At 36.3% G+C, this 12,242-nt stretch overlaps 1 protein-coding gene across 1 annotated transcript in view; it reads right to left on the bottom strand.

The window, feature by feature from the left end:
* gfra4b (GDNF family receptor alpha 4b) overlaps positions 1 to 12,242 on the bottom strand; it is an 87,564-nt gene that overhangs the window by 23,948 nt on the left and 51,374 nt on the right. The window contains exon 2 of the mRNA XM_047352818.1: positions 72 to 347. Within this exon, the coding sequence (XP_047208774.1) occupies positions 72 to 347 (276 nt within the window). The remainder of the gene's footprint in view (positions 1 to 71; positions 348 to 12,242) is intronic.

Here is a 12,242-nt window from a genome sequence, read left to right as displayed (position 1 = left end):
AAAGGATGAATTTGTAAACTATGTATTTAATTTTTTTAAAACATGCTTTCTACAATTAAAACATTACAGACCATGAATGATGGACTGATGAAGACTCCAGTAGATGCTCAGGCAGTTCTTTTCCTTCTTCATTCCTCGTTTGCACTGGCAGCCACGTAATGGACTGGACAGGAGGGCGGACACTGCGTTGGCACACTGGCTTCTGGCACCGGGGCCCAGCTTCATGCTGCCGTTGCCGGCCACACACTGCCGCAGGGTACGTAAGCGTGGACTACAAGTCTCATCACTGGAGCACGAGTCTCCAGCCACCAAACAGTCTGTGCGAGCTAGTATAACGTCTAACAGGGCTGTTAGGGAGGAAATGAGATCACACAACAGAGCAGACGGATTAGGATATTTGAGGTCCAAAATAAAACAACAAGATCCACTGTCAGGGAGATGAAAACAAAAAAAGTAAAAGGGCCTTTTAAAGGATGAAATTTGAACCATGCAGAACAATTTGTTAAATAAGCCAGCATCTTATTGTGAAAATGAGCAAATGCTGCAGTGAGGTTCTCATTATACCACTGCTCTCACACAACGGACTGACATTTTAATGTGCACTCCTCATGTAAACTTTAAAAGCTGGAATATATTAGGCAATGAGGCACAGGATCCTGTCTGCTTTCTGTCAACTGTTTGGAGTGATAGATAGATAGATAGATAGATAGATAGATAGATAGATAGATAGATAGATAGATAGATAGATAGATAGATAGATAGATAGATAGATAGATAGATAGATAGATAGATAGATAGATAGATAGATAGATAGATAGATAGATAGATAGATAGATAGATAGATAGATAGATAGATAGATAGATAGATAGATAGATAGATAGATAGATAGATAGATAGATAGATAGATAGATAGATAGATAGATAGATAGATAGATAGATAGATAGATAGATAGATAGATAGATAGATAGATAGATAGATAGATAGATAGATAGATAGATAGATAGATAGATAGATAGATAGATAGATAGATAGATAGATAGATAGATAGATAGATAGATACTTAGTAAGTGGCATTTAGAAATTGGATTTGACTTGCCTTTGTTCATGCAATTTCCTACAAACCTTTACACGGGCAAAAGCTTCAGTAAAGAATGTGGCAAAATCTGAATATAGCAGCTACTTTATTTACTTTCATCGCCTTCATTGACTAACTGAACAACTCCTAGTATTATTTTGGCAAAATCCCCATTTGCCAAAAATGTTTTCAGAGGACAAAACTCGAAAATGAAATGCATGTATCTGTAAAACACTTACAGGTCCTTCTCAAAATATTAGCATATTGTGATAAAGTTCATTATTTTCCATAATGTCATGATGAAAATTTAACATTCATACATTTTAGATTCATTGCACACTAACTGAAATATTTCAGGTCTTTTATTGTCTTAATACGGATGATTTTGGCATACAGCTCATGAAAACCCAAAATTCCTATCTCACAAAATTAGCATATTTCATCCGACCAATAAAAGAAAAGTGTTTTTAATACAAAAAACGTCAACCTTCAAATAATCATGTACAGTTATGCACTCAATACTTGGTCGGGAATCCTTTGGCAGAAATGACTGCTTCAATGCGGTGTGGCATGGAGGCAATCAGCCTGTGGCACTGCTGAGGTCTTATGGAGGCCCAGGATGCTTCGATAGCGGCCTTTAGCTCATCCAGAGTGTTGGGTCTTGAGTCTCTCAACGTTCTCTTCACAATATCCCACAGATTCTCTATGGGGTTCAGGTCAGAAGAGTTGGCAGGCCAATTGAGCACAGTGATACCATGGTCAGTAAACCATTTACCAGTGGTTTTGGCACTGTGAGTAGGTGCCAGGTCGTGCTGAAAAATGAAATCTTCATCTCCATAAAGCTTTTCAGCAGATAGAAGCATGAAGTGCTCCAAAATCTCCTGATAGCTAGCTGCATTGACCCTGCCCTTGATAAAACACAGTGGACTAACACCAGCAGCTGACACGGCACCCCAGACCATCACTGACTGTGGGTACTTGACACTGGACTTCCGGCATTTTGGCATTTCCTTCTCCCCAGTCTTCCTCCAGACTCTGGCACCTTGATTTCCGAATGACATGCAGAATTTGCTTTCATCCGAAAAAAGTACTTTGGACCACTGAGCAACAGTCCAGTGCTGCTTCTCTGTAGCCCAGGTCAGGCGCTTTTGCCGCTGTTTCTGGTTCAAAAGTGGCTTGACCTGGGGAATGCGGCACCTGTAGCCCATTTCCTGCACACGCCTGTGCACGGTGGCTCTGGACGTTTCTACTCCAGACTCAGTCCACTGCTTCCGCAGGTCCCCCGAGGTCTGGAATCGGCCCTTCTCCACAATCTTCCTCAGGGTCCGGTCACCTCTTCTCGTTGTGCAGCGTTTTCTGCCACACGTTTTCCTTCCCACAGACTTCCCACTGAGGTGCCTTGATACAGCACTCTGGGAACATTCTGTTCGTTCAGAAATTTCTTTCTGTGTCTTACCCTCTTGCTTGAGGGTGTCAATAGTGGCCTTCTGGACAGCAGTCAGGTCGGCAGTCTTACCCATGATTGGGGTTTTGAGTTATGAACCAGGCTGGGAGTTTTAAAGGCCTCAGGAATCTTTTGCAGGTGTTTAGAGTTAACTCGTTGATTCAGATGATTAGGTTCATAGCTCGTTTAGAGACTCTTTTAATGATATGCTAATTTTGTGAGATAGGAATTTTGGGTTTTCATGAGCTGTATGCCAAAATCATCCGTATTAAGACAATAAAAGACCTGAAATATTTCAGTTAGTGTGCAATGAATCTAAAATATATGAATGTTAAATTTTCATCATGACATTATGGAAAATAATGAACTTTATCACAATATGCTAATATTTTGAGAAGGACCTGTATATACTCTTTAATGTATAATTCCTCTTTGGGTCATTTTTAATCCCTTTAAATTGTCATTGATTTTATTTGGTTTTCATTATACCATGGTCATTTGATGCTTAGAGGCCAGTGAATAGAATTATCATTCTATTTGTCCTTTGTAAAAAGTCACTTAAGTATGATGTCATTTCTCAAAAAACTTTAACCATACAAAATAATGACCCCATAATGTTTTGGTACATATGCCAGGCCTCTATGAAGCAATGCAGTTACTAAAATAAACCAAAATCAAAGAAGACAGCATGGAGCAGGCACTTACAGCTTGCTGCTATGTTTGATTTGTTTGGGGTCGAGCTGGTGCTATGACATCATCCTGTTCAAAAGATTGCATATTGGTATTTACATTAAAATCCAAGCTTGTATGCACTATAGCATAAAAACAGTGCAGTACACAAATGGACAAACAATGTACAAGAATCCTGCATTTCTTCATTTAATATCTTCTAAGTTCTAAATGTGTTAAGTTTTCATAAGAATTCCAAAGCTGTTTTTTGCCAACTCTGTTTGGTTTGTCTCTTGCTTGTGTTTTATCTGTTTGCATTTCTTCTGTCTGCATGCCTCAGTCTCTGTTTCTTTCCATGTATTTTTGTTAATTGGTTTTCTTATATGTTTTTGTTTTCATGGTTCGGCCCAGAGTTCTTACAGTAGAGAAAAGAAAGCAAATTACATATTTCTAGGTTTCTTTTTCTCTCATTGTAAACCACAAAGAACTCTTAAAAAACATAGAGACACTCTAACAGTACAGGTTACGTACAGCAAAGTATTTTTTTTATTGGTAACTTCACTTCAAAATGTTCTTTTCCAGTCTGGTCTAAACAGTACCCTACAAGACATAAGTCAAAGAAAAACTTTATTGAATGAAAGGCATCTATATAATGTACCAAATAATACAAAAGCATTACCATTTGTTTCAATTACTAGTGGTGTAAGTTAATAAAAATGTAAGGCAATATAGAACTAAATACCTTTTGCACAAGTAATTAAATGTTTACACTTAAGAATCTGTGGAGGGACACAAACACAAGGCACTTAAACAAATTCCTAGTGACAATTATTTCATGTCTTGTTAGGACAATTGAACCTCTGGTAGTGTATTTATGACTTTGTTATTAGGATCAGCCCGGTGCTGCAAACCGTAACAATATATGACACATTATGTTGCCATATATCCATGACTCATTCCCCACTGCTACCACCATATCACTGAATGTCTGAAACATTTGCAAAATGATGATAAAAGAACAACCAGGTGAGTCATCATCCTGCTCTTAGATTGCTGTTATTGAGCAGAGTTTTAAAAGGTATCTTAAACTACCCTTTTTTAAACATCCTTTTCTGATTGGAGTGATAAGTGCATCTAGGTGATGTATTTGTCATCTAACTGCAGATTCCTGTCTCAGTTTCAGTAGAATACATACACCTTTACCCCCTTAATTCCCTGTTATTATTTGTGAGTTATGTAGTTCAAAGAGCTAGATAAATTTTTTCACCACTAATGTTTTTTATTTTCCCTCTGCAGTTGCAACTTCACAGGATATGTGTTTTAGTTTGCATCACATTTTCCCCATTTTAGAACTTCTGAATGTTCTTGCATCAAATGTTATTTATTTTTTAGATTGATAGTGATTTTACTCATAATTAGCAATATAAAAAGCTGTTTAAAGTGTTTTGTTAAATTTGGGGAATTCCTGCTGTCATTCAGTTTAGTTTATATCCATTTTCAGTAGTTTTGGTTCTCTCACTCATTTGCCCCAACTTCCACCATTCTACACAGGTCTTCCATCTTTCTTCGTGTTTCACAGTCAAACAATGATAATCCACGCATAAAATAGATTAATCTTACTTATTTATTAACCACAAAGGCACAAGTTAAGTTTACTTTGTTGCAGTGCAACTATTACTAAAATGTTTACCCTTCCAATAAGCAGATCCTGACTCAAGATTACTGTTGTTGAAGTGATGCAGCTTTGTGTATTACCCACACTGCCACAAATCTGAAAAATATTCTCAAAACATATTTCTAGGCATGATCTGCTGAAAGCTGAGTAAATATTGAAATCGCATACTATATCTGTTGATTCTTGTTCTTGTTTGTTCACCTTCTCCTTTTGTACAGATTTCTGTATTCCGCACATATTTCCCAAGATTACACTGTAGATATTTCTACAGCCACATTGATTTAGCTACATAGTTTTGGAAAATAATTCACATCCTTTGAACCTTTACACATGTTGGCAAGCTACAGCCCCAAAACATCAAGTATTTGGATTTTATGTGATAGACCAACACAAAGTAGCTCATAATTGGGAGGTCAAAGCAAAACATAAAATTGTTTTTAACATTGTCTACAAATAAAAATCTGAAAATTGTAGCACACATTGTATTCAGCTCCCTTTATTCTGATACAGCTAAATAAATCAGGGGAACTTATTTTGTTCAGAAGTGACCTAATTAGTAAATAGAGTCCATATGTGTGTAATTTAATCCCAGAAAAAAAAATCTAGCAGTCTAGCAGAAAAACAAATCTAGTGGTGGCAGCATCATACTATGGAGTTGCTGCTATTCAGCAAGGACATGAAAGCTGATTGGAGTTGTAGGAAGATGAAGGGAGCTAAATACCAGGTAAGAAGGGTATGAAATTATATTTAAAGCTGCAAAACACTTTTTACTGACCCAAAGGTTCAACTTACAGCACGACAACAACCGTAAACAATGGAATGATTTAGATGAAAGCATATTTCTGTGTTAGAATGGCCAAGACTTGAATCTAATTGAGAATCTGAGGCAATCTAAATGAGCTTGAGGTATTTTGCAAAAAATAGAATGGGCAAACAGTTCAGTCTCTGAATGTGTAGAAACATACCCCAAAAGGGTTAACCCCATTTTGTCTTCACTATGATAAGTTGGCACCCTAAAAACACAAGGTATCAACTTAATTTCCTATTTCAATCACAAACATTGTCAGTCAGAATTGTTTTCTGGTAAATGTAGATCTGTACCAGAGAAAAATTATCACTTGTAGCCAAAATTAGTTTGAAGTTGCCTTAAGCATCACAAGGTGATCCATCTCATCTGCCACCAACAAATGCAGCATGTTGTAGAAAACGTTTCAAAATAATTAAAAGAAATATTTAAATCTTAAATGAATGATGTGCTTACTGTAACGCTGGAAAAAGACTGCAGCGTAATCAGTTTTAATAGTTTGCAGAACCCTGAAACACTAACATTCTACATATGTTATTATGATCCAACACTGATTGAATGTCTGAGGCAAACAAATTGACATGTGCGGTGCATTACCTGATCCTGGAAAGCATTAAAACAATCGGCTTGTTTGAAGTAATTAAATGATTGATGTCTCTTGGTATAACCAGCTTCCTGTTCCTCATTAAACAGACTAACAAAATTTTGAAAAGATGTTTTATGTTTAAAAAGTGTATGTTTAATTGTGAGGTTTTTGTTCCTGAATAATTATGGCATTGTGTCAATATGTCTAAAGATGTGCTATTTATTGTTCTGAATTGTTATACATCAGCATATTTTCTAATATTTCTAAATTCTAAATATTAACCTTAATTAATAGTACTAATAGAGGTAGAATTTAACATTAGAACCTAGAATGAAAGATTTTCAGCTTTTAAAATGTTTCATCAAAAATCATACAAAAAATAAACAGTTCAAAGTGGCATATATAATAAATTCTGACTGTTATTTTTTTGTCCTATGTGAAATGGGTTTCATGATAGGAACAATAAACTTTTTATATTAGGTAGAGAGTAGAGGAGTACCTGCCATACAGCACGGTAGTCCTAATGATGAAAAAACAGTACACTGCAAAAGTATTCAAACCCCTTCAATGTTTTGTGTATTGACACATCAAAACCACAAACCTTAAAGTACTTATATAATGTTATGTGATAAACCAAAACAAAATCGGCCATAACTGGAAGTGGAACGGAAACGATGCATAGTTTTCAGATTTTTTATCAATAGAAATCTGAAAAAGATGAGGTTGATACCCCTAAATGAAAGATAGTTCCCTTTAAATTAAAATAATTGGGAAGAAGAGTCTATCTGTGTGTAATTTAATCTCAGTATAATTGCATCAGTTGTGTGAAGGCCTCAAAAGTTTGTTAGAGAAAATTCAAGAATAATCAGCATCATAATGAACAAGGAACACAATAAACAGCTCAGAGACAAAGTTGTGAAGAAGTTTTAAACAGGGTTACATTATTAAACAATATCTACGGCACACAACAAACCTACCAAGACATGGCTGTCCACCTAAACTGACATGACCTGGTAAGAAGACCATTTCCAGAGAAGCAACCCAGAGGCTCATTGTAACTATTAGTAGATCCCTTTTAGTTGCTATTGAAGAGTGGTAAAATGTAAACCATTGTTAAAAGAAAGCCATGAGGGGTCTTGTTTAAAGCTTGTCATATTTCATGTGTGGGACAACATTCAGCCACATCAGCAGTAAAATAGTTTAGAACAAAGGATATTCATGTGTTAGAATGGCCCAGACAAAGTCCAGATTTAAATCTAGACCTACAATTTGGTTTTCATAGATGTTCCTTTAACTATTTTGCAAGGTATGAGCAAAACCTTAAGTTTTTACATGCGCAAAACTGGCCTAGATATGTCTACTGACGTTTGTGGTTGCAGAATCTCAAAATATGGAAGTTAATTGGAATATAACAATAACTTTGCAAGGTACTGTACATAGAGGTAAATAATTTTATTGCTTTTAGTAAATGTTGCTTTTGACATGCAAAAACCCTAACAACCAATATGTGCCTTAGTTTTCAGACATGTTGCTGCTGTTCTCTGCATAAGACAATATCACTTTTTTTCTACAGCATTAAATAAGCAGTTTTAGACATCAAAGTAAAGCAGATTGGGCTTGGCAAAATGGGACAATGAAATTTAGATCTCGCAACGTCAGCTCAACTCTTTCTACAAACATCAAACAAACAGAAGACCTAGAGATCCCCACTAATTTACTACAAGTTGTTTGAAAAGAAAAGCATTTGCACTTTCAGCAGAGAGCTGAAACGTTATGCAGACTTTAGAAGAAACTTAATTTAAATTCTTCCTCAACAGTAGATACTTCCAACTTATAGAAAGGAATAATGTTCTTTGCAAGACAAACAAATAATTTAAACCAAGCCTCTGATAAAGTTAGTTGTCAAAATGTAAATATAAATCTATAAATATTAGCTCTAATGTAGACTGTGGTTTTATCCTAATATACAGTGCCTCTCAAAAGTATTCACCCCCTTGGCTTTTTACCTATTTTATAAAAATTCCAACTTGTAATTCCCTAAGGTCCTATTTTATGTGAATGATATGCAGAAAATATGTGTACCCCTTTGCTATGAAGCCTCTAAAAAGTTCTGGTGCAACCAATCACTTTCAAATATCACATTATTAGTGAATTGAAGTCCACCTGTGTGCACTGTAAGTGCCACATGATCTGTCAGTTTAAACAAACCTTTTCTGAAAGGCCCCAGAGGCTGCAACACCACTAAGAGTCATCATACATGAAGACCAGGGAGTTCTCCAGATGAGTCAGGGAGTAAGCTATTGAGAAGTACAAGTCAGGGTGGGGTTATAAAAAAAAATCCAAATCTTTGATTTTCCCCTGAAGCACTGTCAAATAATCAGAGGCAGCACATAGACCAAAGATAATCCTGAAGGAGTTGCACGGTTCAACAGCAGACTGGATTATCAACTGGATTAGCAACTGGATTATCTGCCCATAGATCCACAGTAAGCCGTTCACTCCATGGAGTGGCTTTAAGGAAGAGTGGCCACAACTTTGTGTTAAAATTAAAGAGGCACGTTTTGACTTGACGAAAGTCAAAATGCATGTGGGCGACTCCCCGAATGTATGGAGGAAGTTGCTCTGGTCAGATGAGACTAAAGTTTAACTTTTTGGCCACCAAGGAAAACGCTATGTCTGACACGAACCCAAAAAATCCCATCACCCCTAGAACACCATACCTACAGTAACGTGGTGGTGGCACCATCATCCTGTGGGAATGTTTTCCAGCAACAGGGAATGGGAAACTGGTCCGAGTTGAGGGAAAGATGGATGATGCTTAAACCTGTGTCAGTCTACCAGCAGTTACTGCCGCAAAAAGTGGCTCTACAAAGTACTGACATTCGGGGGGGCAAACAGGTGGTTTTCTGTTATTTTGTCCTAATTGTTGTTGGTTCACAGTCATATTCTGTAAATGAAATGGTGCAAACTCTCAAACAATGCATCTTAATTACTGTGGAGGAAATTTACTGCCAAAAATCAAGAGCACATATTTTCAATATGAGAGCAGAATTTCATTCTGCTTGCACTCAAAACTAATAATGCTTGCACTCAAAACTTTTGCTTTCTTTCAAATATACTCTGTTCTCTCTCAAATCTTTGTTTCTGCGCTCTGATCTAATGCTTCTTGCATAGATAATTTCTCCTCCTGCTTGCTTCATCTTCCATGCGTGCAAACTTTCTCTCTGCTCAGATCAAAACTGCGCTTCTCCCCTGCTCACAAATTCTTTTTGTTCTCTCTCAGATTAAAGTTGTATCATCTCCTAGCAAATATATCAGCCAATAGAATGACAGTGTGCAGCTGCTAGGTCACCGGTTTAGTTGCGGTGCGCTTGTTTCCTTCTACTGAGCGTACCTGTGTTGCTACTACCCTGACAGGTCATACAGAGCAAAATATGAAAGTGTTTCTATGCATCCGGTGTGCCTCGCAATTTTGTGAAATAGGTCAATCTACTTCAATGGATAGCTCAATTTAGCAAAGTACAATGACAATGAATAATTAAAACTATCCAGAAGTAAGTGATTTTAAACATTCAGTACTTTAATATGTACGTCTGTTTCTATCAACAGAAACAACATTGAAATAAAATATGGCAATCAAACACATCTATTCAGTCAAAGACATGTTTAAGAATTGCATTGTAAATTTGCTAATTCATCTAGTATATCAAAGATAAAGTTAATGATTTACAATATCACTGTTAAAACGATATTTTCAGTAAAACGATGACAAAGCTAACCTTACATTTTAAAGGTTTGGTCTTTGTGGGGTTAAATTAAACACTTTCTTTTTACTTTTTAGGATAGAAATGAAATATGTTCTCAGTCATCAATTGTAGCAACACAGGCACAGTCAGTAGAAGGAAACAAGCGCACCCCAACTAAGCCTGTAACCTAGCAGTTGCACACTGTCATTCTATTGGCTGATATGGTTGCTAGGAGATGATACAACTTTAATCTGAGAGAGAGCAAAAAGAATTTGCAAGCAAGGAAGTAACTTGAGAGCACAGTTTTGATCTGAGCAGAGAGCAAGTGTGCGCATGGAGGATGAAGCAAGCAGGAGGAAAAATTATCTATGCAAGAAGCATTAGATCAGAGCGCAGAAACAAAGATTTGAGAGAGAACAGAGTATATTTGAAAGAAAGCAAAAGTTTTGAGTGCAAGCATTACTAAGTTTGAGTACAAGCAGAATGAAATCTGGCTCTCAAATTGAAAATATGTGTTTTTGATTTTTGGCAGTAAATTTCCCCATATATTACCTTTGAGATTGGTTGAGCACGAATTATATTACCGTAATTCAAAGTGGCTGATAAACATGACATATGACTTAAAACACTGGTTTTACAATGAAATCATAAAACTTTTCCAGTTACATATAGTAGAAAAAAAAAACATTAAACACAACTACCAGTTTTTGTTAAAATATTTAAGGATTATTCTATGAGGTGTGTCTATTTTCTGCTATTAAACCTATACCATCAATAAAGTCTCAAACTGTAAACAAACCAAAAAATCTAGCACAATTTTTGTCTCTGTCTTTGGTTGCAGTCATTTTTCAAATGTTTCAAAAATTTTGCAACTCATTATTTAATATTTTCTGTGTTTTATGCATTTCTTAATGCTTTTTTGAGATGCTGTTAATGTATTTTGGCTACTAAAGCTTTCTCCTGCTGACATGTATCTTGATGAAGTCACACCAAGCACTTTGTGAATTAACTGTGAAAGAGCTCTACTGTGCTGCACTTTCAACTGCTCAGTACTGTTATGTGCTATTCAGTTCTGAGCAAAGTCTGACGAAAACTATAGTTGTACAAGTGCCTCCTGGGAGAGACAGTGATAGATGTGCAGTAAATCACTTAAAAGTCTGTATGTTCCTAAGGTGTTACAGGTTTCTAAGATAACATCAGATCCTTGATAGTAATAACTCTGATAACCATCTCCCATTCTCACCCAACAAACAACTTCGAAGAAATACATGTCCATTTAACTGAGGTTTTCACTCAGAGTGTAACACAGAGAGAAGTAATTTTGTCTCTCACCAAAACTCACCTCACTTATCCAAAAATGGCCTTTAAACAGGGATATTTGAGTAAAGCACAAACACCTTATTCAGTCCACTACAAAGATCTACTAAGACTTCAGCTCCCCTAAAAAGAGCACCTTACAGAGCTCTGAGGGAAAACAAGGCAAATCAGAATTTGCATGAATCTTAATTGGATGTACAGAAGTTCATTTTACATAAAAAAAAAACCTTCTGTAATAGCTTTTTTGATCGTTTTATGCATTTTAATAAGTAGGGATGTTTCCCTAACTAGTTATGGTCTTCTCTATACATTACACAGCCCATTTCTTGACTTGCTGTCTGAAATGACTTGCCCCTAAGAATGGAGTAAATCTAAAACTATAAGGGCTGTATGTAATCCTGGTATCAATAGAAAGTGTCATAATCTTCGGGACTTTGGTTTTGTTTATTTTGGTATTTCATACGTATTATATTATGCTCCGTTGTTTTCTGTGTGTTCTGTCAGCTATTTCCTCATTCAACTTCAGTTACTTGTCTTCCCTCACAGCTGCACCTCATTACTAATCAACCACCGGCTTTATGTTCAGTAATTAACTCTCCAACTTAAATATCTTCAGCTAGCTCTTGGTCAGTTTATCCTGTAATTCTGACTAACACTGGGCCCTTGTGTAATGTTTGTGATGTATTATTTTAAAATACCCCAGAACCAAACAGAAGTTTTAGTATTCCCTTTTTTTAAGTAAAATTGTCTATTTTCAACTGCCTGCTTCCTGGTTCCTGCTCTTCACCAACACAAGAGAAATATGACATGGGTTGATAAAGAATTAAAGCATCTTTCAAACCAAGAAAAGCTTTTTAAGGGATGAGATATGAAGAAGACCAGAGAAATAGAAAAGCAAATAGGATGCAGGAACAAGAAAGCAA

This window comes from Girardinichthys multiradiatus, chromosome 23 (genome assembly GCF_021462225.1).
Source record: "Girardinichthys multiradiatus isolate DD_20200921_A chromosome 23, DD_fGirMul_XY1, whole genome shotgun sequence".
In the NCBI taxonomy this organism is placed as follows: Eukaryota; Metazoa; Chordata; class Actinopteri; order Cyprinodontiformes; family Goodeidae; genus Girardinichthys; species Girardinichthys multiradiatus.
The sequence above is the reverse complement of the archived record's forward strand: the minus strand, read 5'-3'. Positions and strand labels throughout refer to the sequence as shown.